General features: G+C 51.6%; 1 protein-coding gene across 5 annotated transcripts; it reads left to right on the forward strand.

The window, feature by feature from the left end:
• On the forward strand, positions 1–27,874 carry CATSPERG (cation channel sperm associated auxiliary subunit gamma). Of its 5 annotated transcripts, XM_007180026.2 has the most exons (28): positions 1–617; positions 705–758; positions 4,799–4,943; positions 5,289–5,415; positions 5,588–5,660; positions 6,647–6,802; positions 12,012–12,183; positions 13,419–13,556; positions 15,149–15,208; positions 15,440–15,559; positions 16,139–16,189; positions 16,298–16,427; positions 16,965–17,076; positions 18,068–18,226; positions 18,324–18,436; positions 19,223–19,436; positions 19,775–19,837; positions 19,940–20,126; positions 20,211–20,329; positions 20,472–20,552; positions 20,643–20,699; positions 24,722–24,878; positions 25,079–25,142; positions 25,298–25,393; positions 25,665–25,754; positions 26,937–27,029; positions 27,120–27,219; positions 27,304–27,874. In XM_007180026.2, exons 1-28 carry the CDS (start codon positions 363–365, stop codon positions 27,586–27,588), a joined length of 3,471 nt encoding a protein of 1,156 aa, XP_007180088.2. In that variant the 5' UTR covers positions 1–362; the 3' UTR covers positions 27,589–27,874. The 5 variants fall into 5 exon arrangements, with proteins under 5 accessions (XP_007180088.2, XP_057391053.1, XP_057391052.1 ...); XM_057535070.1 differs by lacking the exons at positions 4,799–4,943; positions 5,289–5,415; positions 5,588–5,660 and having other exon boundaries at positions 1–758; XM_057535069.1 differs by lacking the exons at positions 4,799–4,943; positions 5,289–5,415; positions 5,588–5,660 and having other exon boundaries at positions 19,775–20,126.
• The last annotated feature ends 125 nt before the right edge of the window (positions 27,875–27,999 follow it).

The raw sequence follows: 27,999 nt of genomic DNA on the forward strand, positions 1-27,999 counted from the left end.
GGCAGAGCAGGGGCAGAGGAAAGAAGTGTGGGGCAAGGTTAAGGGGAGAGACCAGGAGGCGGGGCGAAACCAGGAGTAGGGGCACGGCCGGGAGCAACAGGAGGGGCGAGACCTGGAGTAGTAGCAGAGGCGGGGTCCAGAAGTGTAGTAGTAAATGCAGGGCCAAGTTCGGGAACAAAAGCAAGGGTGGAGCCTGGAGCAAAAGTAGGAGTGGAGTGAGGAGCAGAGGCGGGGCCAGGAGCAGGGACGGGACGAAGCACCGGAGCGAGACGGGATCTCAGAAGGCGCCTATCAAGAACAGTCTTGCAGGCTGGTGACCTCCGCATTCTCCAGGTTGAAGCCACGTTATCCGTTGCCCCGAGATGTCCCCTGCTGGCCCTGCGTGGCCGAGGCTCCGAGTCCTGCAGGCGCTGTGGGCACTGCTGGTGGTGCTGTTGGCACCGTGGAGGTTGTGGGCGATAAAGAATACCCAGGAGTGCACCTGGCAGGTTGTCCTGAACAACTTTGAGACAGTAGGCAAGAAGGACGCGAGCGATCGTTTCGTCGATCAAGAGCCCTTGTACACAGTGGACAAAGTGTTCAGCCTGCTAGTGGACGCGCCCATCGACCCGGACGAGGTGAGGGGACTGGTGTCAGGCAAACGGGAGAGGTCCTGGACCTGCACCCCACTGGGCTCTGGACATTTGCCCACTCTCTCCTTGCAGACATACCTGGGCTTTCCTTACTACCTGAAGATCAACTACTCCTGCAAGGGAGAGGTGAGTGGGTGCAGAGGGGGTGGGCTCATTCTGTTGGGGCCTCAGTTTCCCCATCTCTAACATTTGAATAGCGGTGGCACCACCAGACCCTAGGGACCTTCAAGATTCAAGAAGATTCCCGGTATCCCACGAGGCACATAGTTGGTGCTCAAGTAAGCTATTTCCATTTTTAAAAATTGACGTATAGGGTCTTCCCTGGCGGTCCAGTGGTTAAGACTCCACGCTTCCACTGCAGGGGACACGGGTTCCATCCCTGGTCGGGGAACTAAGATCTCGCATGCCCCACATCGCGGCCAAACAAAACAAAATAACAACAACAAAACACTGTCCTCAATAAAGTGAAAATAATTTTCAAAAATTGAGATATAATTCACATACCATAAATTCACTATTTTAAAATATACAGTTCGGGAATTCCTTGGCGTTCAGTGGTTAGGACTCCGAGCTTCCACTGCAGGGGACACGGGTTCGATCCCTGGTTGGGGAAATAAGATCCTGCAAGCTGCGGGATACAGTTCAATAGTTTTTTGTATATTTACAAAGTTGTGCAACCATCACCACTATCTTGTTCCAGCACATTTTTATCACCTCAAGAGGAAACCCTGTACCCCCATCCCTCCAGCCCCTGGAGACCACTAATCTACTTTTTGCCCCTATGAATTTGCTTATTCTGGACATTTCATATAAAGAATGGAATCATACAATATGTGGCCTTTTGTATCTGACTTCTTCTCAAGGCTTATCCATGTTGTAGCAGGCATCAGTATTTCCTTTTTATGGCTGAGTATATTCAGTTGTATGGATGTGCTACATTTTGCTTATCCATTCATTAATTGATGGACAATTGGGTTATTTCCACTTTTGAGGGGGGATATTATGAATAATGCTGCTGTGAACGTGTCTGTACAAGTTTCTGTGTAAACATCTGTTTTCAGTTCTCTTCACTATATACCTAGGAAAGGAATTGCTGGGTCATATGTTAACTCTGTTTCACCTCTGAGGAACTGCCAGCCTGTTTTCCAAAGCAGCTACACATCATTTTATATTCCCATCAACAATGTATGAGGGGTCCAGTTTTTCTATATCCTCACTTGCTCTTGTTCATCTTTTTGATTATAGCCATCTAGTATGTGTGAAATGGTATCTCAGTGTGGTTTTGACTTGCATTTGCCTCATAACTAATGATGTTGAACATCTTTTCATATGCTCGTTGACCATTTATCTTCTTTGGAGAAACGTCTTTTCAGCTCCTTTGCCCATTTAAAAACTGGGTTATTTGTCTTTCTACTGTTGCATTGTAAAATTTCTTTTTATATACTGGATACTAATTCCTTATCAGATATATAATTTGTAAATATTTTTCACATTCCACGTCTTTTCACTATCTTGGTGATGTCCTTTAAAGCACAAAAGCTTTATGTTTATTGAGATATAATTCACATGTCATACAATAGCACCAAAGTTTTTCATTTTGATAAAGTCCAATTTATCAGTTTTTTTCATTTGTTGCTGATGCTTTTGGTGTTGTCTAAAAAGGCTTTACCTAACCAAAGTCACGAAAATTTACTTCCATGTTTTCTTCTAAGAGTTTTTTTGTTTGTTTGTTTGTTTTAGCTCTTACGTGTAGGCCTATGATCCATTTTGAGTTAGTTTTTGTATATGGTGTGAGGTAGGGGTCCAACTTTTACATGTGAATATCCAGTTATGCCAGTACCATTTGTTGAAAAGATTATTCTTTCCTCATTGAATTGTCTTGGCACCCTTGTCAAAAATCAATTGACCATAAATATAAGGGTTTATTTCTGGGTATAATTCTGTTCCATTGCTCTATATGTCTATCCATATGCCAGTACCACACAGTCTTGATCACTGTAGTTTTGTATTAAGTTTTCAAGTTGGGACGTTTGAGTCCTCCAACTTTGTTCTTCTTTAAGACTGTTTTGGCTCAGGTAAGCTTTCTGAGTTGAGGACAGTAGAATGTTGTGGTCTAGAACTGAAGTTCTGGAGGCTACAGACCTGGGTTTGAATCTGCCATTAACTAACATTACTTGTAGGAAGTATAGCATGATAGTGAATCCTTTGGGCTCTGGAGCCAGGCTGCCTGGCTTCAAATCCCAGCTCTGCTACATAGTAGCTGTGTGATCTCAGGCAAGTTACTTAACTTCTCTGTACCAAAGTTTCCTCATCCTTAACAAGGGTACAATAATGATCATACGCACTTCATAAAATGATTAAATAAGTGTGAAGCACTTAGCACAGTGCCTGGTTCATAGACAGGGCTCAGTGAATGCTAGCAACAAGTTTCTAGAGTGTGACCCTGGGCAGAGAGTTTACTCCATGAGCCTTCTCTCCTTATCTGTGAAAGAGTGATAATTTCCTTTATCTATTCATGCAACACCTGCTCTGAGTCAGATCCTCTTTTTTTTTTTTTTTCACAATGGGGTGGGGAAGGCGGTACAATGATAAACAACGTGGCCAGGTTTTTCTTTTGGATGCAGCGCACCAGGGAAACAGACAATTGGCAAGTAAATACATAAAATAATTTATTACAGGAATCAGTGCAAAGATGAAAATAAAATGAGGTGATATGTCAGAAAGGAGGGTGTTAGCTGGGGTGGTTGGGGAAGGTCTCTGAAAAGCTTGAGCAGAGAGTGGAATGATGAAATGGGACTCACATGCGGAGAACTGGGGGAAACATCTGGGCTGAGGGAACAGCCAGGACGGAAGCCAGTGTGTATGAGGAACCGACCAGAGGCCTGTGTGGCTGGAGGAGAGTGAGCGAGGGGGAGAGTGGGAGGAGATAGTGAGGACCTGGCTTTCCCCCTGAGTGAGGTGGAGCCATGAGAAGGTTCTGATCAGAGGAGGGATGTGATGGGACTCAGGTGTTCACAGGCTGAATGGGGGGCAGGGCAGGAGCAAGGAGACAGGGAGGGGGCTGATGCTCAGTCCGGGCAGGAGTGGCGGGTGGACAGGACCAGGGTGGTCATGGCCACGGTAGCCCTGACGGGGAGGAGGTCCCCGCCCACCAGCACCTGCTACCCTGTGATTGGAAACCCTGTGATTGGAAACCCTGAGGCAGGGCTGGGGCCGGTGTAGGGGGCAGGATTGAAAGGGCCCTGGCCTAGGCATTCCTCAGGATGAAGGCCTGTGCAAAAGGGGTCAGACCCGTTAAATCTCCCACCCGCATCTCACAGCTGCCCCCACACCCCTGCCCACAGTGGCTTGAGCACAGCTGTCTCTTGGGGGTGCCTCCAAGCCTTTGCTAGTGCTGTTCTAGGGACTTCCCTGGTGGTCCAGTGGGCCCTCCCAATGCAGGGGGCACGGGTTCAATCCCTGGTTGGGGAACTAAGATCCTGCATGCCGCACGGTGTGGCCAAAAAAAAAAAAAAATTAATGCTGTTCTATACCCTAGAACACCTATCTTCCTCCTTCCATCTCCGCTCTAAGCCCTGCCCTCCCTTCTTAGCCCAGCCAGGATCCTGGCATCTCTGGGAGGTTGTCCCTGGCTGCCCCGTCACCCTCTTCCCCAGTTCCTTTCTGTCTAACTGCCCCATCCCACCCTCAGCCCCAGGCCCCAGCCCACAAACCTGGTGGCGGTGGCAGAGACTCTAATTTCTCTGGGTAGGGGGTGGGGTAGAAGCCTCAAGAGTGGGACTTGAAATACCTGAAGTGAGGGAAGAGGCTGCTAGTATCGTGGGTGCCAGGCACTCCCACCTTTACGTTTTTGCTTATCCCATGCTGTCCTTCCCCATGCATTCCCTACATCCAAATTCTGTCTGAGGACCTTGCTCCGGACTCGCCTCCTCCAGGAAGGCCTCCTGACTCCCTCCACAGCCCAAAGCACTTCTGCCCGTCTCCTAGCCTGGCCCATCCCCTGCCCCAGCCCCAACCCTAGACCATGTTCTCTGACCTTCCCTCAGTGGAGAGTCTGTTCTCCTGACCCAGCCCCAGGAAGAAGACAGGCTAGTAAAGGTGAGGTCAAGGCAGCGGGACCCACAGGCTATCTTAAGGACACACTTGTGGGGCCATCTCGCCCTCAGTCCTCTGAGGCCCTGGTCCGCAAGGGCCACCTGACGGGGCTGAAGCCGGTGGTGCTGGTCACCTTCCAGTCCCCAGTCAACTTCCATCGCTGGAAGATAGAGCAGCTGCAGATCCAGATGGAGGCAGCCCCCTTCCGCAGCAGAGGTGGGCCTGGAGGGCTCCCGGAGGGGTCACAGCACGGCGGGCATGTGGGGGCATTGCCAGGGACCTCAGCAGGCTTCGTGACCTTGAGGGGAGGCTGGGACCATCGAAGGGGCCTATGACCTGGTGGGCATGTGGGTTTGTTGGGGGCCTCACAGAGGTGTCTGACCTGGAGGGGGGCCCGGGGAGGCCTCAGCAGGTTCCTTGGCCTAGATGGGACCACACAGAGGCCCCAGTGGGGTCCATGGCTGAGGGGGGGGCGTGGGGAGTTGCAGGGGGATCCCAGTGGTCTGGGGGGCTTGCTACTGGAAGGCCCCAGCAGCCTCAGTACCCCCTGCCTGCCAGCAGAGAGGTGTAATGCAGAGGAGGTGTGTCTCATGAGCTGGTACACACCCATGCCCATCAAGAACGGCAGCGTGGTCATGCGCGTGGACGTTAGCAGCAACGGCCTGGGGCCCTTCATTCCCAATAAAAGGTGCCCTTTCCCAAACCCGGGGCGGGGGGTAGACTCTGGGAAGGGCTTCCTAATCCCCAGATCCCCAAAGAAGACAGGAGGAGCCCAAAGGGAGGGAACAGGACAGGGAGGTGGCAGTGAGCTGTGGCAGGAGCCAGAATCCTCACCCGTGCGTGCCCCACACCCACCTCAGGTTTCAGGTGAATATCAACGGCTTCCTGGAGAGACAGCGAGACACCACACTCCAATTCACGGTGGGAAATGAGGTGAGGGGGCCCGGATGGTGGGAAGGGTAGAAGAGGGGGTTAAAGACAGTAGGCTGGGGCCCTGATGACTTCCCAAACGAGTGGCAGATTCCATTTACAGAGCATTTACTGTGTGCCGGCCCCCTGGCGACATGCCCTGCTAAATGCACAATCACATTAGGTCTTGACAGTGACCTGTGAGGGAAGGTACTCTCACGTACCCATCTTAAGGAGGAGAAAACTGAGGCCCCAAAAGGATGGAGCCATTTGTCCACAGGCTCTCGGCATGTACATATGGAACGAGACTTGAAACTGTGTCTGCCTGACTCCTGCACCCATATCCTTAACCGCAGTGCATTCATTCATTCATTCATTCAGCAGGCACTCCCTGAGCACACAGTGTGGTACCATGGGAACATAACAGTGAACACACAGACCCAAATCCCTGTCCTCTCTTAGAGCTGACAGTCTAGTGGGAGCGACAGACCGCAAACCAGTAAACATGAAATCGGGTAAATTCTGTAGCAGGTTAAAAGGTGGTTAGTGCTCTGGAGAGAATTCAGAGTGAGGGGAACTGGGTCTGTGCAGGAGGGGACGGCGGTGTTTAATGGAATGCTCAAGAAAGGCATAACTGATGGGAATTCCCTGGCAGTCCAGTGGTTAGGACTCCATGCCTTCACTTCGGAGGGCCCAGGTTCGATCCCTGGTCGGGGAAATAAGATCCCACGAGACCCCACAAGCCACGCAGCGTGGCCAAAAAAAAAAAAAAGGCGTAATTGAGAAGCTTGGCATTTGAGTAAAGGGAATCACGTGGCTACTAGGGGATACAGAGGGAACAGTCTGTGCAAAGGCTCTGAGGAGCAGGAGGCCCATGTGGCCGGGAGAGAGTGGGTGAGTGGGAGAGTGGTGGGGGATGAGATCAGAGAGGCAATGGGGGCAAGTAGACGGAACCGTGGGAGAGGGAAGGGAGGGGGGTGTTGAGCAGTCCTCCTGCCCCTGCCCCGCAGCTCTTCAATCTGATACCCCGGTACTTTGTGAATGTCCCATCGAGGCCCCTGTGGTACACTGTGGACCAGACACCTGTGTTCATCCTGGGCGGCATCCCTGAGGAGAAGGCCATCCTGCTGACTGACACAAACTTCAAGGACTTCTTTCTCGTGGAGGTGAGTTGATGCAGGGCAGATGGTGGGCCGGGCCTCAGCTCCTAAAATGGTGGGGGGGCCTGGGGCCAGAGAAAGATCCCCAAAGACCTACCACCGATGAGAGGCAAATAGCATGAATGAAAGAGATAAGACCGCAACCAGACAGCCTGGGTTCAAGTCCTGGTTCTGCCACCTCCTGGCTGTGCGATGTTGGGCAAGTCACTTCACCTGGGCCTCAGATTCCCCATCTGTAAAATGGGAACAATATTTATATTTACCTCACAGAATCATTGCGAGGATGATATAAATTAATGTCAGCCGGACACAGAATGAGCACTATGTGAGTCAAAGCTATTATTATTTATAGGTCCACCATTTGTAATTCTGAAATCCAAAATCTTTGAAATGGCATTTTCACAAGTTTAGGGCTAAAATGTATTTGTTGAGAAACCCCGACCTGAGCTAACAAAGGCTACTTTTTTTAGTCTTTATGCATCCATTTAGTGTTAATATTCAGATGCTGCCCTGCAGAAATATTAAGGAGTTTGATTATGGGGTGTTGCCCCAGACCCCACTGGGGTTTGGATGGTATATATGTGCCATCTTACCTTCTAAACTGGAAAATTCTGAATTTCGATATTCGTCTGGCCCCTAGGGTTTCAAATTCAGCATTGTGAGCCTCTATTATTCCCAGAACAGGGAAGGAGTGTCTGAAGCAAGGTTCTTTTGGTGTGAATGACAAACACGTTTGAATTAATTGCAGCTGTAGGCAGAACTCCAAACCAGTTTGGTTTCAGCAGAGAAATGGCTTTAGTAGGTGTGCCTAACTGCAAAGCCCAGACACAGCTCAGCCTGCAGGCCTGGCTTGATTCAGGGCTCAAATGAGGACTCCAGCTTTCGGCTCCACTTCTTCTGGATTAACTCCATCCTCAGTGTGATTCATATCATCCCAACTCCCAGGCAGAGAGAAAGGGAGCGTCTGTTTCCCAAATAACTTAAAAAAAAAAAAAAAAAATCCTGAAATTTGTTTGCTTGGTCCTGATTGGCCCAGCTTGAGTCATGTCTCCCAAAAGAATGGAATGTGCCAGCTGGCTTAGCACAGGTCATGAGATCTGTCCTAATGAGGAGGGCAGCCGAGACACGAGGCAGAGAAAGGATGGTTCCCCCAGAGTGAAATCAGGCTAGCTTTGCCACAAGGTGGGGGGATAAGATGCTGGCTGTTAACTGTGTCCAAGATAACAATTGCGCACACAGCAACCCCCAAAGATTGCCTTAGCCTCCTCGCCTTAAGGCTGAAAGCCCCGCGCATGATTTCTGACAACCCCATGTGGATTAACGTTCTCTCAGGTCCCTCTGGCTATGACTTCCGGCTTCTACTGATCTCATTTCATTTACAGACAGTCTCCCTGTCCTGGGTCAGCTCTCTTGGCCCAAGTCTTTCCAGACCTTGCTCAGTTTTCACGCACCTGACCCAAACACACCCACAGGAAATATGTGGCCGATGTGGATGCTGCTGAAGAGATTTGGAGGACAGAGAAGGGGGTTTATGTCATGAGAATGAAAAGTGCAATTTGAACTTCAGTCATCCTTGTTCTTTTTTTTTTTTAATTTATCAAGATGAAACTCATAAAATTCACCACTTTTTTTTTTTTTAAAGATTTTTTTTGATGTGGACCATTTTTTTAAACTCTCTTTTGAATTTGTTACAACACTGCCTCTGTTCCATGCCCTGGCCCTTTGGCCTCGAGGCACGTAGGATCCCAGCTCCCCGACCAGGGATCGAACCCACACCCCCTGCACTGGAATGCGAAGTCCCAACCACTGGACCGCCAAGGAAGTCCCAAAAATTCACCACTTTAAAGTGAACAATTTAGTGCCATTGAGTACATTGATACTGTGCAACCACCAACTCTTGTTTCCAAAAAGTTTCCATCACTCCAAAATCAAAGCCTACTTATTCTCATTCTTTAATCATAGGGATTTTTCCCATATTGTTGTCTCCTCTCTGTTTTCCTTCCTCTTGTTTCACCTCACCACTCCCTTCTAGACTGCCCCTAGGGTCCCATAGGAATCCTCCCCCTACTCAGCTCTCTTCCGCCCTGAGTTGGTCAGGTTTAGATGCTGTAACGGGAGTTCCCTGGTAGCCTAGTGGTTTGGAATCTGGGCTTTCAGTGCCACGGCCTGGGTTCAATCCCTGGTCAGGGAACATCCCTCCTTTTTTGGCTGCGTGGCCAAAAAAAAAAAACCTGTAACAAAGAGGCTCCTGAGAGAGAATAGCTTAAATAGTCACTATTGCTCATTCCCCGAACATTCAGAAGTGAGAAACCCCCGTCCCTTTTATTTTCCTGCTTCACCATCCTCTAGGCCCCAGGTGTTGATCTCATCAGTGTGATCAGAGCTGGGTCATGCCTATGTCCATATTCCAGCCAATTGGGAAGGAGAAGGAGCAGAAGTGAAAGGCAAACTATTTTCTCTTAAGCAAGTTTCACTTCCACTCACATTCCATTACTGAGGAATTAGTTACTTGGCTACATCCAACTGCAAAGGAGGCTGGGAAGTATACTTTCCGTCTGGGTGGCACATGCCCTGCTAAAACTCAATTACCAAAGAATATGGGAGAAAGGGATTTGGGAGCCCAACTAGCCACCTGCCAAAAATGGAAGAGGAAATTTGTAAGTTTGTGTAACCAAAAAATTCAGGACTTCAGGTCCAGCTTGACCCAGGATTTCAAACAATGTCACCAAGACTGAGTTGCTCTCTCTCCATCTCTCGGACCTGGTTCCTCTGTATTGACTTTATGCTCAAACATCTCTGTACTTGGAATTGTAAAGGCTGCATCTCAGGCCCACATCCAGTGGGAAAGATCTTTCCCATTACCCTCTAACCCCCAAATCCCAAGATTCCTTCCACTTGGTGTGGCTCACCATTTGCTCACCTTGACTCAATCATTGTGGCCAGAGACACCCACCATGCTGCTTTTTTTTTGAGTTAAATGAGTCAGAACTCTCAAGCTCTGCTCAAATAAGAAATCCAGCTGACTCATAGCTTTTCTTTTTCTCATGTATGTGGGAGAAGGGAGATGTGATGATCCTCTTCTGGTTTAACAAAGAAAATTTCCAAGTATTTCTTCCAGAAAACAGAGGCAGAACTTTAAATATTAACAGGGCAATAGATTAAGTATGGCACCCGATCAAAATGACACATTGAGAGGGTACAGGTTAGTTTCACCAGGCACAGCAACAATGTCTGTGGTCTGTAGAAATCTCTTATGTGCTGAATAGGGTAGGGAAGTGAGAATGTACATGTTACCCTTAACTTGATGAAATTTCCCTCAGCAGCAGAACTTAGAGTGTTACTTTGGTATATGCTTTTTATTGGAAAAGTTAGTGAAAAATTCCACTTTCTAGTGGAAAATTTCAATCAAACACAAAAGTAGAGAATTATATAATGAACCCGGCTTCAATAATTAACATTTTGCCTTTTTTTTTTGATCCCACTTTTTTTTTTTTTTTTCCTGGAATGTTTTAAAGAAAATTCCAGCCATCATACCATTCACCTGTAAATTCTGGAAATAATTGAGGAAGTGTCTCTAACACATGAGAACTTTTAAGAAATAAAACCACAATGCCATTATAATGCCCAGCAAAATAACAGTAACCCCTTAATAGCATCTAACCCGGTCATAGTCAATTTTCCCCAATGATCTAAAAATATGTTTTACAGTTGGTTTGTTTGAATCAGGACCCACACATTGCATTTGGTTGTTACGTCTCTTAATACTCTACCTTTTTTTCAGGCAATTTAAGAAACCAGACCTTTTGTCCCATAGAATTTGGCTGTTTGCTTCTTCACAGAATCGATTAAAACTTGTTCCTCTGACCCTATGTATTAGTCTGCTCAGGCCGCCATAATAAAATACCATAGACTGGGTGGCTTAAACAACAGAAATTTATATTCTCATAGTTCTGGAGGCTGGAAGTCCAAGATCAAGGTGTCAGCAGGGTTGGTTTCTCTCCTGGGCTTGCAGAAAGTACCTTCTCACTGTGTCCTCACATGGCCTTTTCTCTGTGGGCATGAGTGGAGAGAGAGAGAGATCTCTGGTGTCTCTTTCTCTTTTTATAAGGACACCAGTCCAATAGGATTAGGGCCCCACCCTTATGACCTTGTTGAACCTTAATTATCTCCTTAAAGGCCCAAGTACAGTCATGATGAGGGCTAGGGCTTCAACATATAAATTCTGCTCATAACAACCTATGTTGCCTGTAAACTGGTAGTGAGCTCTAGAAGCTTGGTTAAACTTAGACTCAAAAAAAAAAAAAAAAAACGGGAATTCCCTGGTGGTCTGGTGGTTAGGACTCCACGCTTCCACTGCAGGGGGCCCGGTTCGATCCTGGGTAGACTCAATCTTTTAGGCCCTTCATTGGTGGTGCCTTCCCACTGTTAGTGATATTGCCAGTGCTAGTGATCGTTCGTAAGTTCAGATGGTGTCAGCCTGGCAGCCAAATTGTGTTCACGATAGAATAGGATTATTAAAAGTGTGCCTTGGGGCTTCCCTGGTGGCGCAGTGGTTGAGAATCTGCCTGCTAATGCAGGGGACACGGGTTCGAGCCCTGGTCTGGGAGGATCCCACATGCCACGGAGCAGCTGGGCCCGTGAGCCACAGCTGCTGAGCCTGCGCGTCTGGAGCCTGTGCCCCGCAACGGGAGGGGCCGCGATAGTGAAAGGCCCGCGCACCGCGATGAAGAGCGGTCCCCGCACCGCGATGAAGAGTGGCCCCCACTTGCCGCAACTAGAGAAAGCCCTCGCACGAACCGAAGACCCAGCACAGCCAAAAATAAATAAATAAATAAATAAATAAAATTTAAAAAAAAAAAAAAAAAGTGTGCCTTGGGCCAAGCTTGGGATCTTTTGGATCCACATGAGTACAACCCTGACTGTGGCCTGGGGAACCGGGTCTGCTGAGCACCGTTGAGTATGCTGTGTACTGCCCAACTCTAGGGAGCACAGAAAGCCCCAACTGGCTCTGGCATGGGTCACCTGCTTGCAGGGGAAGTTTGCTGGGGAAGTTTGGCCACCAAGATGCTGCTGTAGCATGAGCAGGGAGGGGACCCTGGGGGCAGCGGCATGTGTTCATTCCAAGCAGTTGTCAGAGCTGGTGCCTCGAGGCAAGGGAGGACACAGGGGCTGAGACCAAGGCCACCTGCCTACCACTGGCTCTACTCCCTTGCAGTTGAGCATTGACAGTTGCTGGGTAGGCTCCTTCTACTGCCCCCAGGCCAGCTTCACTGCTACCATCTTCGATGCCATCGCCACCGAGAGCACCCTCTTCATTCGGCAGAACCAGCTCATCTACTATTTCACGGGCACCTATACCACACTCCACGAAAGCAACCGTGGCAGCGGTGAGGGGCCCCTGGCCGGGTCACATACCCGGGTGTCCTTGGCATCTTAGGCAAGGGGACCTGCCTGTTGGAGCCCCAGGGAGGGCGCCTCAGTGAATCCATCACTGGAGGCGCCTGGGAATGGAATTGCCGTGAGTGGGGAGGGGGATGTTGGGACTTCCCAAGCTCCTGAAGCATCGCTGCCCACCCTGCAGTGGCCTCCTCCTACCCTCTATATGCTGGGGTGAGGCTTTCATCCAGAGCTTCCCAGGAGTTGTGAACCGACTAAGGGCAGAGAGAGGTGTGAGAGTGAAGGGAGGGAGCAGAGAGAAAGACACACGGTGCATGTTCACTCACACACAGACGTGCAGAGAGAGAAAGGCAAAACGGAGAGAGATGCATACCAAGCGAGAAATGTGGGGGGCTGGAGAGTGGCAGAGAGTCAGAAAGAAAGACATACAAAGAGAGAAACAGAGATGGGCCGTTGGAGAGGCAGTGCCATGAGGGAGATTGATCAGAGGGGAAAAACAGAGACTTTTGATTCAGCCTCATCTGTTAAATGATCCCAAAGCCCTAGTTCTTCTCACTTTCTGCCCCTGCCCTATCTAACTGAAAGATGTCAACTTATAGAGTCACAGAAACTTGTACTGTAACCCATATTTCATTAGTTAGTGAGTGTTTCCAACAGCTCTATTTTTCTCTCTTTCTTTCTTAGGGCACTTTGACAGTGGGAAGGACCAAGTTAAAAGAGATTTAAGTCAAAGATGGGTGTTTATTGGCTTAGATAGCTGGAAAACTCAGGAGCATGTTGTTTTCAGGCACAGTTGGATCTAGGGGCTCACTGCAGCTGTTAGGCCCATCTTTGTGGTACTACTGCCCCACTCCATCCAGCAACTGCAGGCTTTTATGCCGGGGGTGGAGGTGGGGGGCAGGAAAGAATATCTCTTTGTTAGTGGTTGCAAGCTGAGAACTGTCTCTGATTTGCTCAGCTTGGTCACATGCCCAGCTCAGAACCCATCCTCTGGCCAGGGGAATAGAAGAGTGGGGTCAGCCCAATCTGAACCTTGTGGACAGAGTGTGAGCGGGGCTGGGGGGATTTTCTCAAAGGCAGTTGGGGCCTTATACCAAGGGCCCCTCAGACGCCACGCTGAACGGTCACTCCAGTGGGAGAAGACAGATAACAGGCTCATTAAGGCCTGGGAAATGTGGATGGGGGCCCAGGTCCCAGGCTCAAATGTCTGTACTGGCCCCCACAGAGAGATGGGTTCGTGTCCTGGCTAACGAGTGCATCAAGAAGTTGTGCCCTGTGCATTTCCATAGCAATGGCTCCGAGTATGTCATGGCCCTCACCACTGGCAAGCACGAAGGTTACGTCCACTTTGGGACCATCACAGGTAAGTTTGGGGGTCTCCAATAGCCCAAGAGACCCCTCCGTACCCTCTCACTTCTAAGAATTCTGACCCCAGGCCCTCACCCCTCACCATATTCCTTCAGGAGGGGTCCCAGGCTGGAGGGTCTCCCTGTGAGTCGATATGGGTTTATGCCTTTGTAGGGGCAGGGCTTGGGGTGTGTTATGTATCTTTCACAGTGTGTTTGGTTTCAAAGGGCAGAAGCCCAATTCAAAAATCACTTAAGCAGGGACTTCCCTGGCAATCCAGTGGTTAAGACTCTGGGCTTCCACTGCAGGGAGTGCAGGTTCGATCCCTGGTTGGGGAAATAAGATCCTCACATACTGCACGGTATGGCCAAAAATTTTTTTTTAAATCATCTAAGCATAAAAAATTTGTAGACATATAAATGAGAAGACCAGGATCCAACGTCAGGCATAGCTGGATTCAGGGGCTTACAGGGTATATCCTCAGGACTCTATCTCTTGGCAAGGTAGTATAGCATAGGGATTATAGCACGGGTTCTGGAGAGAGACTGCTCTAACACACCCAACTCAAGTCACCTGCAGCTTTGGATAGGTGACTTAACCTCTCTTTTTGGTTTCATATCCTCATTTGCAAAATGGGGCTGATAGTACTAGTACCTGCCTCATCGTATTGATATAAAGATTAAATAAGTTGACATATATAAGGGTCTTAGGAGAGTGCTGGGGACATGGTACTATTCAAGGGTTTATCATTATTAGCCCTGTGATTTGGCTTCATTTTCAGGTAGATACTCCCCTCACGAGGGTTAGAGATGGCCTCCAGGAACTTGGGGCTCACATGTCCCACCAGTATGAGTCACCCTGAGAGAGTGAGAGTGGACTCTTCCCCACTGGCTCTAGCACAAATCCCAGGGTGCACTCTGATTGGCCCATTCTGGGTCACATGCTCAGACCTGAGCCAATTACTGTGACCAGAGACAGACATAGTCTCTTTTTTTTTAACTTTTTAGAAGAATGTATTTATTTATTTATTTATTTATTTATTTATTTATTTATTTATTTATTTATTCTTGGCTGTGTTGGGTCTTAGTTCTTGCACGTGGGTTTTCTCTAGTTGCAGCGAGTGGGGGCTACTCTTCGTTGTGGTGCGCGGGCTTCTCATTGTGGTGGCTTCTCTTGTTGTGGAGCACGGGCTCTAGGCGCACGGGCTTCAGCAATTGCAGCACACGGACTCAGTAGTTGTGGTGTGTGGGCTCAGTAGTTGTGGCGCGCAGGCTCAGTAGTTGTGGCTCATGGGCTCTAGAGCACAGGCTCAGTAGTTGTGGCACATGGACTTAGTTGCTCGGTAGCATGTGGGATCTTCCCCAACCAGGGCTCGAACCCGTGTCCTCTGCATTGGCAGGTGGATTCTTAACCACTGCACCACCAGGGAAGTCCAGGCAGACATATTCTGATAGGCCAGTTGTGAATGACTGAAAGGCCAGTTGAGTGAGAGCTGCCCCAGGGAATCCTGGGACTGAGAACAAGGCACACGCATAATTGGAGAGCCGGTGTGGTGGGGTGCCAGACGGGCTGGGAAGGGCCTGAGCTTTGACCTGCCCTGCTCTGCAGATGGCCGCGTGTCCTTCGAGTTGCTGCCCAGGCAGCGGTCCGTGTGCAATGGGATACTAGGTACCCAGGTCCCAGATGGGTCTGCAGTGGGCAGGGGGTGGGGTGGGTTTGGGGGGGTTGAGGGGGAACTGAAGGTGTGGGAGAGCAGGGGAGGGTGGGAGAGGTCACAGGACAGGATGGGCAATTTCTTGGGGATGGGTGGAGAGTCACTGGGATAGATGTGGCGGTCACAGAGACCATAGAGAAGGACGGGATCTGGGGGCTGCTCTGGACTTCTGCCTTCCCTACCAGTTGTCAACTGCTCCATAACCTGGGCCGTATTTATTGCTGGTGACTACAATCTACTGCTGCTGGTGGAGATCGAAGACCCCTCCACCAGGAAGTATTTCCAGGTGGTCAGCTATGACCTGGGTAAATGGGGCGCCACGGGGGGGGGGCTGAGCGGGAAGGGGCAGGAGCTCGGAGTGTGAACTGTGGGCCCATCCTTTGCGATCTGTGCCCAGCAGACAGCTGGAAGGAAATGTTGCTCGTGCCACTGCTAGGTAAGGGGCAGTGGTGGAGAACAGGCCGTCTGGGCTGAAGAACCTGAGAGGAAGTCAATGAGACTACAACAGAGGGGAAAGGGGAGGAGAGAGATTGGAGACGTGGGCAGACGCCAGACCTGGAAGGGCCTTCTGGCTCACAATAAGGAGATTTGATTTGATTTGATGAAGTGAGAATAGGGCTGCCGTGTACAGCTGTTTAGACTGTGCCTGGCACTCCCCAGCCAAGGAGTCAGAGGAGGCAAGTCCTCTGCCCTAACAGGACTGTATCCTCTCAGAGGAAGTGTCTTTTTATAATTCACATAAAGAAATTCTAAAGATTAATGGGCCCAAATGGGAAGCTGTTGGAGGGTTTTGGGAGGGGTTGGGGAGCTGGGGACCTGCTCAGTTTCAGGTCTTGAAAGCTCAGGGCCTCAGGAGATTTTTGCTGTGTTTTCCCCACCTGTAGTCAGTGATTACCTGGTTGTCCTCTACACCATCCCGGAATTCATCCCTGACGGTAGGAGGGGAGGGCAGAGGGGGCTGAAAAAGTGGGGGGCGGGGGGCTAGGAGGGGCCCAAGTGACCCCATCTCACTGCTGTGTCCACTCTGCCTCTGCCCCTGCCAGCTCGAGGCCTGGAGTTCCTGATGATCCTAGGGACAGAGTCTTACACCAACTTTCCGATGGTACCCAAGGGCATGTCCTACAACCCGTATAACAACCTGCTGTTCATCTGGGGCAACTTCCTCCTGCAGAGGTATGGGGCCGGGTACAAGTTGGCCTCCCCAACCCCACTAGGGTGGGGGTCCTTTATGAAGTCACCAAGTTTTCAGAGTATGCCCAAGTCCAGAGGTTATCAGGACTGTGATGGGGGAAAAATGGGCTGGGGTGGGCAGAGATGGGATGGGGGAAGCTGATATTTTAAAGCTGGGAGCCCTTTCTTAGATGAAACCTGATATGAGGACCTAACCTATGTGAGCAATAGAAGGGCATTGTCTGGGGAAAGGTAAGGATGCTTTTCACCCCTCAGGAATCCAGGGGTCCCAGAGCCAACTCTATGCGCTGTTGGCAAACTGCCAGTTTGGTTGAACCTTCCTGTTTACTGATGGGCAGGTCAGCCAGAGGGTTTGGAGTGGGGGGCAGAAACTAGAGTCCCAGGCCTCCTTTGCGTGTTCTCACAAGGCTGGTGGAGAACTGAGTAGGTGGTTCCTGCGTCGTGTCAGGCCTAGCTGGGGAAGCAGATATTCCCCAGGGCCTTGCCTGGTGCCCCTACCTCCCACCTCTGCCCCTGCAGCTATAACAGTGAAAACTTCATCTACCTGGCGGACTTCCCCAAGGAGCTGTCCATCAAGTACCTGGTCAACTCGTTCTATGGGGACACGGCTATTGTCACAGAGACTGAGGAGGTGGGCTGCCCTGCCCCTCTCCCTACTTCCTTTCTGCCCACCCCCCAAATCCCAAGGGTTTCCCTTCTTCCCCTGTCAGGGTGAAGGGGCCCAGGAGAGGGAACATCTTCAGGGACCCAGGGGAAGGGCAACGAAAGCTCCATTTATAGCTGAGAACCCTCAAACTCAAAAAGGATAAGTACATTTCCAAAGTCACTCTGCAGAGTGAAAAACCTGTGCTCAGAGTCATGATGTGATTTCCAGAGGGGGTCCTCTTTCATTCCATCGTGCAGTTCAGTTCATAAATATTGAGGACTTACCGTATGCCTGATCCAGTGCTGGAGACACAGTGGCCAATGAATCAGTGCTGGGCCCTGCCCTCACAGGGTCCCAGTCCAGTTGGGAAGATGGACTCATTCCCAGACTGTGACGGTTCAGAGTAGCCAGGGCTGCAATGTGGAAAACAGCACCTGTGGAAGTTCAGACCCGGTCTGGGGGTGTGTGTGTCAGCGAGGGCTTCACAGAGGAGGCCACGTGGAGGGGGGACATGCTGGAGGCTGGAGGGGATCCTCCAGGTTGAAGCTAAGGAGGAGGTGAGATCTAGAGCAAAATGTGTTGGGGGATGAGACGGTGGGCAATAGTGCAGAGATGGGAAACTGTGGCCAAGGGGGTGGTGAGACCATGGAGGGTGCAAAGAGTGAGAAGGAAAAACGAGGGCTCATTCCTCGGATCCCAGGCCTCCAGGGGGTGTATATATTAGGAATGGTTACATTGCAAGTAATAGAAACTCAAGCAGACTAAAACACTGAAGAAATTTATCATGGCGAGTGACGGCTGTAAGCAGAGCTGTTTGGGTCTGGGGAGTAGAGAAATGGCTTATCCGATCCCAGCTGGAGGTGAGCTCCCACGCTTCACCCCTCAGGGAATGGGGACTCACACTCGGCAGAGCGAGAGGTGGGGGTCGCAGGGCCCATGGCCCTCACACACACACACCCGGCTGTCTCACCCCCAGATCTGGTACCTCCTGGAGGGTAGCTACCAGGTGTACAAGCTGTTCCCGTCCAGGGGCTGGGAGGTGCACGTCAGCCTACAGGTGATGCAGCAGTCCTCTCTCTACGCCCCCAGTGAGACCATGGTCACCCTCTTCTACGAAGACAACAAACTGTACCAGGTGCTAAGCAGGGGGCTATGGGGAAGACATGGGGGAGACATGGGGAAGCTGCAGGGCGGCTGACACCCGCTTGTGTGGCCCTGCCTTCTCGCTGCAGCTGGTGTACCTTATAGACCACCAGCAGGGCAGGCTCGTCAAGAGGCTTGTGCCTGTGGAGCAGCTTCTGATGTACCAGCAGATCAGCAACGACTACCTCTTGGAGCGGCAAGGGTGAGAAGATACTGGACCACAGCAGCAGTCAGAGCCTTAGGCGCTGCCTGTGGGAAGCTCCCATTCGGGGGATGGGGGTGGGGTGGAGACCAAGCCATCCCCAGTGACAACCGCTGGGCTCAAAAGAGGGGTCTGACCCAGCCTGGGGACAGGGTGCATCAGGGAGGGCTTCAAGGAGGAAGAGGTGCATGAGCTGTGACCTGAAGGGTGAGGAAGAATTGACCAGGTGATAGCATGGAGCAGGGTGTTCCAGACAGGGGGAACCACATGTGCCAAGGCCCCCGGGAGGAAAGGAGATTGGCTGATCAAAGAACAGAGAGAGTGCGGTGCTGCTAGAGTGCAGTGGTGGCGGGGTGGACAAGGTGAGCCTGGTGGTCACAGGGAGGAACTTGGACTTCATCTTGAGGGGCCTGGGGAACCACGATGGGACTAAGGGGAGGGGCTCCATGCTCAGATTTTACTGTGTTCAGCAGTGATTCTTCTGCTCACCTGCAGAGGAGCCCAGGGAGGCAGCGGGGGGAGGGGGGAGGGGGGAGGACACTTCGAGGCTGAGTACCGTGGAGGGGGCGGGGGCGAGTCTAGGATGAGGTCCAGGACTCTGGCCTGTGCGGCCGAGGGCCGACCACGTGAACGTGTGCAGGGGCACCAGGGGCTGAGGCTGAGGAGGAAGGGCAGGGATGGATTAGCCTTGGGTAGTCAGCAGCGCAGGGGTGGTAAGGGGGCCTGCGGAGGCTCCCGGTGCGCGCACGGAAGAGTCAGCCGTCGTCCTCCACTACCGCCGCTCAGGAGCCACCTGACGCTCTCCTTCACCAACTTCTGCCCCTTCACGGTGATGCGTCTGCGGGACCTGCCCAACCCGCAGATCTACACGCGCCAGGAGCGCTACCGGGCGCAGCCGCCGCGTGTCTTGGAGCCCTGGGGCTTCCACAGCGACAACTCGCTCGCTGTCTATCAGGGCCTCGTCTACTACCTGCTTTGGCTGCACTCGAAGTACGACAAGGTGGGCGCCTGGCGGCGGCCGGGGCTATCCGGGCCGGGTCTTGTGTGAGGCGGGACCGCAGAGGCGTAGAAGTCAAGGCCTGCGTGGCCGGGAGAACCGCCGCGGAGGGCGGAGCAGAGCAGAGCCGCCTCGGTGCGTCCGAGGCTAAGGCGGGCTGGAGAGGGGGTCGAGCACGGCTCAGGGGAGATGGCTTTGGGGGTGTGGCGGTCGGGCTGAAAGCAGGGCTTGCGGCCGCTTTCAGGGGCAGGGGCTGGGACTGAGGCTAGGAAGGGCTCGGAGGATGCTGCCTGCCTGGGCACGCCCCTTGGCCCCCCTCAAGGTGCCGGCGTTCCCCGCAGCCATATGCGGACCCGGTGCACGACCCCACCTGGCGCTGGTGGAAGAACAAGAAGCAGGACCAGGTGCGTGGAGAGGGTGGCGAATCGGTGGGAGGGCCGAGCCCGGATACCCCCTCACCGTCCCCCTGTCCGGGCACTGTCTTTGCCCCGCATCCCGTCCCCCAGGATTACTACTTCTACCTGGCCAGCAACTGGCGGAGCGCGGGCAGTGTGCACGTTGACATGGCCAGCTACGAAAAGATCTACGACCTTAAGGCTGAGAACGAGCTGCCCGAGCGCATCTTCCTGGACAAGGGCACCAGCTACCGCTTCTCGGTCTTCCTGACCGCCCGGGAGCCGGAGCCCGTGCACGGTCTGTGGGCGGGGCCGGGTGGAGCCTGAGGGGCGGGGCTTCTGTTGGGTGCGGCGCCCTGACCCCTTCCTCTGCTCCAAGCAGGCGCCTCCTTCCAGGTGCAGAGCCAGGTGGGCCTGGCTGTGGTGCTGGCCGACCCGGGCTGCATCGAGGCGGTGGTGAAGGAGAAGGTCCTTGTTAATCGCAACTCGGTGCTTTTCTGGGTGAGACCAGGTGGAGGGGAGGAGCTGAGGTGACGGCGGAGCTACTGAGGCAGTGGACCTGTTAGAAGCCCGCGGTTATTTGAACTGTCCCTGGGTCCTCCCGCTGGCCTGCTGACCCCTTCATTTCTGCCCCCACCCCCAGGTTACGCTCAGTGATAAAAGGTTTTGCTTTGATCAGGGCATTAGTGGACATCACCTCATGAAAACCTCCATGCTTGTCAAGGTGCGGTCCAAGCCTGGAGGGGAGGGATGCGGATGAGGGAAAAGCCTGGGCCCGTGGGGTCCACCAGTCATCATCTGCTCCTACTCACAGGTGGTGGGCTCGTCCGGGCACTGCTTCCAGAACACGCACCAGGGGCCCCGCATGCAAGTATTGGACTTGGGGTACTGGGCCCTGTGCTGGGAGGGAAGGGGTCGGGTCGAGTCTCAACAGGGCGGAACCCGAGGGCTCCTTCTGGGAATCCCTTGAATGCCTTCCTAATTTCTTCTTTCTCGTTCATTTTCGTCGTTCACCCGCCCAGCCACCCACTCCCTCCTTTAATCCATTCGTGTTTTCAGAAAGGGCTGCTTCGTGTAGATTGCACATAAACTTGTATGTTCCTTCTGATACTTTTCTGCAGGGGGAAGTAAAGTATCTGCCACACAGGGCTTCTTTTGCCAATTGGGACAAAGGCGGCACATGGGCCAGCTTGGCCCTTCCTTCATACCTCGCTCTTCCTTTGCCTGCTCACATGTGCCTTGTTCAAGCCTTTGGGTCCTTGGTTCTTCACTTGCTTACACATGCAGTATCCCCTTTGCACAGAGGCAAACACTGAGGCTCAGAGAGGCGCAGACATCTGCTCAGAGTAACCCTGGGAGCTAATAAGTGGTAGAGGAAGCCTTGTTCTCACCCACTTCCCTGCCCACTCTCCAGGAGACAGACCCTGGTGCTTCTTCCTCTTGGGTTGGTATGACCCAGGGCAGGTAAAAGGGCTTGTAACAGCTCCCAACTCCTTGAATTACATGGAATATTCGGGGTCTAATGCAAGGAAGAGTGACTGACCTCAGCCCAATAACAATTTCCTTCTATCCTTAGTGATACGCATTATTTTCGTCTTTATCTTAACCCCAGAAAGTCAAAGTTAACATCTCCATTTTTGACCTAGCACATCCCTTCTGGGAATCTGATCTGCAAAAAAACAGAAAGGTTGGAGACAACCTAAATGTCCACTAATAGGGGACTGGTTAAATGGTGATACATCCATGCGATGGAAAACTATGCAACTATTTAAAAAGGGCGGGGCAGGGGGGCCAGAATTCCCTGGCGGTCCAGTGTTTAGGACTCGGTGCTTTCACTGCCATGGCCCGGGTTCAATCCCTGGTCAGGGAACTACGATCCTGCAAGCCGCACCGCACCACCCCCCAAGAAAAGGGGGGCGGGGGGACAAATATTTCCACATACTGATGTGGAGTAGTCTCCAAAGTGTATTTTATTCTTAAAAGAGAAAAGCAGGGAATGGAACAGCATATACAAAACGTTAGCACGAAAGAGGTTAATTGAGAACATATATTCATGTTTGCTTTTATTTGCATGAAGAAACTCTGGGGAATTGGGCCAGAAAGTACTCATAATGGTTCCCTACGTGTGGAATAGGGAAGAGGCAGGACAGTTGGAGGATGGGAATGGAAGTGAAATTTTCACTATATATGTGTGTGTGTGTGTGTGTGTGTGTGTGTGTGTGTGTGTATCCCTGTATATATCTCCTTTATCTATCTATCTATCTAACCATGATACCCACCTAAAGATTAAGTTTTTAAAAAGTCAATGATTTTTTTTTTTTTTTTTTAGCAGACAAGGGAACAGAGGTGCTGAAGTTGGGATGTAGTCTGACTTCTCTTTCTCTGTATCCTCAGGCTGGGGCCTTTCGGGTTTCTTGTCCCTCTCTTTCCCCTCCCCCACATTACCAGATCAAGAGGTATATGTATTTGGAAGGCTTGGAGGCTCTCTCTGGCTCCTCATCCTGGAAAAAAATGGGAACTGGAACTAATTTGATAAATAGTGGGTTCTCAATCTGTAAATATGTTGGATGAAGGAAGGAAGAAATAAATTTACACATAATACATGCTCGAGGCTTGGGACATCTCTCAACAGTCCAGCTCTGAGACAGCCCACAGAGAAGAATGGGGCTGAGACTGGGATCCAGAGGACAGACCAGGAACAGATTTCACTCCCTGCGCCCTAAAGCTTATTCATTCATTCAACCAATATTTATTGGGTACCTATTACATCCTATTACATGCCAGCATTGTTTTTTTAGGTGCTGGAGTTACAGCAGTGAACAAAACAGAATTCCTGACCTTATGAAGCTGATGTTCTAGTGGGGGTGGGAGTGTATTCGTTTCCTAGGCTGCCATAACAAATTGCCACAAACTGGGAAAGTTATTCTCTCCCAGTTATGGCGGTCAGAAGTCCAAAATTGGGATTGATTCCCTCTGCAGGTTCTGAGGGAGAATCTGTACTGTGCTCTCTCCTAGCTTCTGGTGGTTGTTGACAGTCCCTGACATTCCTTGGCTTGTAGATGCATCACTCCAATCTCTGTCTCCATCTTCACAAGGCCTCCTCCCTATGTGTCTGTGTCCAAATTTCCCTCTTCTTATAAGGACACTGGTCATTGGACTAGGGTCCACCCTAATCCAATGTGACCTCATCTTAACTTGATTACATCTGTAAAGACCCTATTCCAAATTAGGTCACATGGGCAGGTACCAGGGAATTAGGACTTCCCTGGTCCTAATATCTTTTTGGGACACACAATTCAACCCAGAACAGAGAGTCAAATAATAAGCGAGAGAAATAAAAGATATTGTATGTTAAGAGGCAATGAGTGCTAGGAGAAAAAGTAGCGGGCAAGGGGCCTGGGGTAGGTTAGCATTTTCCATAGGATGGTTCAGGGAAGACCTGGCCGAGGAGGAAACATTTGAGCAAAGACTTGAAGTCGGGGAGGAAGTGAGCATGCAGTTCTGTGCCGGAAAGCATGTCAGCGAGAGGGGACAGATGGCAGAGGCCTGGAGGCAGGAGTATGCTTCGTGTGTTAGGCTAAAGGAACAGCGAGGAGCAGGCATGGCTGGATCAGGGAGGACCGTGGAGAGAGATGAGGTCAAAGCGGTGATGGGCAGGTCACATGGGAGGCATCTGAGCAGAGGAGAGCTCAGGTGTTCACAGAGTCCCTCTGGCTGCGTGTGGGGGACAGCCTGGGGGGAGGGGCGGGAGCAGGGAGGAAATGGTCCAGCCAGGGTGGAGCAGAGGAGTTGCGGGCTGGGGGCAGAGAATAGCTCTATTTTGAAGTTTAGAGGCAACAGGATTTCTGGATGGACTGCCTGTGGGGGTGAGAGAAGAGAGGTTTCCAGGATGAGGCCAAGGCTGTTTAGCCTGAACGTGCAGGGCTGAGGTGCCGTAAACAGAGGTGGGCTGTGGGTAGATGGAATCTGAGACACACATTAGACCTCCCCGTGATTCAGGGGCTGATAGGTGTAAAGTCTTTGGCTCAGGCGAGCATGGGAATTGCTTAATCTGTGGCCACGGCCCCTCTCCGCAGTAGCCGTCAAGCCCAGGCCACAGTGTCCAGATGTCCACGTCCTTTTGACAATTGGGTGAAATCCTTGGGCCCTACCCCCGGAATGGGCCAGAAGCCTTTCATTCCCAATGACAATGTCATGGGAGTTCCCAGATCCCTAACCCCCATCCTGGGCTCTACTTCCCTCATATACCCCATGCTTCCCCCAGGTCTACTGTCTGAGAATTCAGGCTCAACCTCAGCCCTTTATTTTATTTTATTTTTTAAAAATTAATTTTTTTTGCCCTGCTGCGAGGCTTGCGGGATCTTAGTTCCCCGACCAGGGAGTGAACCTGGGTCATGGCAGTGAAAGCCCGGCGTCCCAGCCACTGAACTGCCAGGGAATTCCCTCAGCCTTGAAAGTCCTGCTTCATAGGTGTAGGTGTTAGTGGTTTTGTATGTCTTATTCTGGAGGCAGTTGGAAGCAACCGGTCTCAGTTTGAATCCCAGCTCTACCGCTTACCAGCTGTGTGGCTTTGGATAATTAATAAGTGACTTGACCTCTCTGTGCTTTCACTTTTGCCATCTCTAAAATGGAGATATTAATGGTCTATATCATACAAGGTTGTTCTGAGGATTAAATAAATTTGAATATGTAAAGCACTGAGACCATTCCTCAGTGCCTTGTGCGTAGTAAGAGCTACTTAAGTGTTTGCAGTTATTATTATTTTAAGGATCCTAATAATAATCACCTTGCCCTCTGGTGAGGGTGAGCCTGGCAGGTAGGGGTGGTGTGAGTGGGAGGAGGGGTGTCTTCCCTGCCACCCCCCCAGAGCCAGGCTTTTCTCCTCCCATTCAGGGCAACCTGATGGTGCCAGTGCTGATCGGCTGCCCCCCAGGCAAGCGCCTTGCCTTTGACATCACCTACACGCTGGAGTACAACCGCCTGCAGAACAAACACTACTTTGACTGCGTGCACGTCGACCCCGAGATGCCCTGTTTCCTCTTCCGCGACGGTGCGTGTCCAGCCCCCTCCAATCAATGTTCAGTGTCCTCTACCCCCACTACTTTGCCCTCCCAGGCCTTTCCTCCCTGCCCGCTCACGGCCCCAGCACCCTGTGCTCTTGCCCTTGGACCACTCGTCTCTCCTTCCCCTCTCCATCCTCCACTTCCGAGCTAATTTCTCCTCCCCGCCTCAACCCCTCCGACCCCACAGTCTTCTACCCGTTCTTCTTGATCCAAGATTTGGTGACGGGAGATTCTGGCAGTTTTCAGGGCAGGTAAAGTCGTGGCCGAGGCAGCGGCTGACAGGAGTGAGGTGGGGAGTCGGGGGTGGGGGTGGGGGTGGGGAGGAAGTGGGGGAGGAAGTGGGGGTGCGGGTGGTAGAGGTGATGCAGGACTCCGGACAGTCCATGCGCACCTCTGCTCCCGGCAGCTACGTGCTGAAGGTGGTGGGCGGCGGGCCCACCCTGGACACCATCAAGGAATACAGCGAGGAGGATATCTACCGCTTCAACAGCCCGCTGGACAAGTAATCCCTGTGGGACCGGGCCCATAATCAGCCTTTCTTCCCCTGCAGGCCCCTCCATCTTCCCAGCCGCAGACCAACCCTGGGCTGCAAACCCCGCCCATCTTGGTGTCTCAGGCCCCGCCCACAGCCCAGGCTCCTAGCATCCCACCTACTCGGCCCCGCCCACGGCAGGAGGCTCCGCTCACCCGATCCCCGGCCACTGCCCCCTCTCCCTTTGGGGCCTCTGCCCGCTGAGGCCCCGGCCCCACTGAGGTTACCCCTTCCTGCACAGAACTGACAGCCTCATCTGGACCACAAGAAACACAACGACCACCGAGGACTCAGCCTTCAACATTCTGTCCCACAACAGTTTAGGCATTGAGTGAGTGCCGGGCCGACTGCACGCCCCCTTCTCCCCCACAGTCTGTCGGGCCTGTCCATCCCTTCTGCCTCTGGGAGACCTCCTGGTCCTCAAGCTGCACTGACTGCCTTTGCGGTCCTCAAATGAGACTGATCTCTACACAAGCTGGACCCTCTGTCTGCAGGACTGGTCCCTCTTAATCTTTCTTCAGGCCTTAGTTCAGATGCCACTTCATCCAGGAGGACTTTTCTGACTGTTCTAGATGGGACAGTTTTGCTCTCGTGTCCTCCTGTACGTTCCCCATTCTCACCCTGACTCCTCTGCCCGTGCTTCCTCCTTCCCAGCCCTTACCCCTCTGAGCTGTCACTGTCTCCTGTGGGGTCTGTCTCCCTAATAGTCCAGGTCCAAAATAGACAACATAGTATTTGTTGAATGAGACAATGAACAAGTTAATTCATCCATGGTAGGCATTTATTGACATTTGAATGGAGGTATTAATGAATGAATAAAACAGTGAAGGAATAAGTTAGTACAGGGGGAATTCTCTGGTGGTCCAGTGGTTAGGACTCAGTGCTTCCACTGCTGGGGGGGCCTGGGTTCAATCCCTGGTCGGGGAACTAAGATCCCACAAGCTGCGAGACACCGCCAAAAAAAAAAAAAAAAAGCATGTAGGGCCTCAATAACTGGCCCTATAATAATGATAGGAATAATAATAATGAAAGGAAGAAAATGATGCCATGACCAAATGAAGGAAGTGAATGAATGAACAAAGTAGCCAACTTGCACCTATTCAGTATTCAACCTGCGTTTATTGAGTATATGAATGAAGATGTGACTTTGTACCTAGTAGCTGCTCCAGATTCATTTGTGGGATGAAGGAATAAAGGTAGCAAAGAATAAATGAGGAGGTGTCACATAATAGGTATACAATCCATAATCTAGATGAATGCGCAGTAACAGAGGAATTGACAGCTGGAGGTGTAAAGACATGAGGAAATGAATGAGTAAGCAAACAGCCTGTCACCTGGTAGGGGTTCAGTCGGCCTTATTGGCTAAAGTGGGTGAAGGAGTGAATCAGGGAGAAAGGTAGGAGATTGCACCTAGTTAGTGCTCACCCAGAGTCTGGGGGGTAGAGGGGAAGGTCAGGGATTGGCACGTGCTACGCATGATTTGTACTACAAGTACCTGAACTTGGGCCCCCAGGTGGCTCTGTCTGGAGAACTCCCCATGCCATGACACCATTCCGCACAGCATCTTTGCCTCCGAGTTCTTCTTCAAGGTGTTGGTGAGCAATAGGTGAGCCAGACACATGGCCCAGGTGGGGTAGGGGGGCTTCCTGTGGGGTGACCACCTCCTCCCCCAATCCTGAACCCCATCCCCCAACAGAGGTGTGGACAAGAGCACATACTGCGACTACCAGCTCACCTTCCTGCTACACATCCATGGGCTCCCACTCAGTGCCAGGCGGGCCTTCCTCATCCTCATGGTGAGTGGCTCCCCGGGAGCTGCCCTGCTGGGTGGATGGGGGCCCCCAGGCTGCCCACCCACGCCTGTTGTGTGGTGCCTGCAGGTGTCAGCCAGCCTGTTTGTTGGTCTGGTGATCCTCTACATCATCTCCTGCCTCCTGTCGCCCTATGTGGTGAAGGTCTGCAACGTCCTCTGCTGGAAGATCAACAACATCATTGCCTGGGAATCTTACACCTACAGTACCGCCTCCGACACCAGGGCCTTCAGCAACACCTCTGGGACCAAATCTGGGGAGAGCTCTGGGGGCATCACCAGAGTTGTCTCCAAGGTGGCAGAGGAGAACAAGACTGACAGTAAGGAAACCTTGAGGAAGAAGTCAATATCCTGAGCCTCTTACCTGCCCCAGCTGCCACCCACCCTCATCCCTCGTTTCCTGGGCCATTTTGAACATGCAACCTGTCGCTCGCTCATCCCAGGCCTTTCTCCCTGTTTCGCTTGAATTTTCACTTCACATTTCAGCACCAGCTGTGGGACCTTGTAAGGACTCATGTTCAATTAGTTTGCACCACTCAGCCACATAAGTTATTAAAATATCAAAATCCTTCTGTGCCAAGCTGGTAAATAGTGGCTTCCCTGTGTGCCTGCCTACTCAGCCCCTCCCCAGAGTGCCCCTGACCTCCCTACAGTCCAGCAGGGTCCTCCATGACCCAGGCCCGTTGCTATGACCTGCAGTCTGTTCTGATTGTTCAGTGCCCAGGTTTAATACTAGTTTTAAAATATTTTGAATGGCAACACGTAT

The sequence above is a fragment of the Balaenoptera acutorostrata genome, chromosome 19 (genome assembly GCF_949987535.1).
Source record: "Balaenoptera acutorostrata chromosome 19, mBalAcu1.1, whole genome shotgun sequence".
Classification (NCBI taxonomy): domain Eukaryota; kingdom Metazoa; phylum Chordata; class Mammalia; order Artiodactyla; family Balaenopteridae; genus Balaenoptera; species Balaenoptera acutorostrata.

Excerpts from the sequence above, each read along its gene's own strand:
- CATSPERG (XM_007180026.2), top strand. The coding sequence starts at position 363 with ATGTCCCCTGCTGGCCCTGCGTGGCCGAGGCTCCGAGTCCTGCAGGCG. Across the intron at positions 19,838-19,939 it reads AGAACAAGAAGCAGGACCAG|GATTACTACTTCTACCTGGC; the intron begins GTGCGTGGAGAG and ends CCCGTCCCCCAG. Across the intron at positions 27,220-27,303 it reads GGGCCTTCCTCATCCTCATG|GTGTCAGCCAGCCTGTTTGT; the intron begins GTGAGTGGCTCC and ends TGGTGCCTGCAG.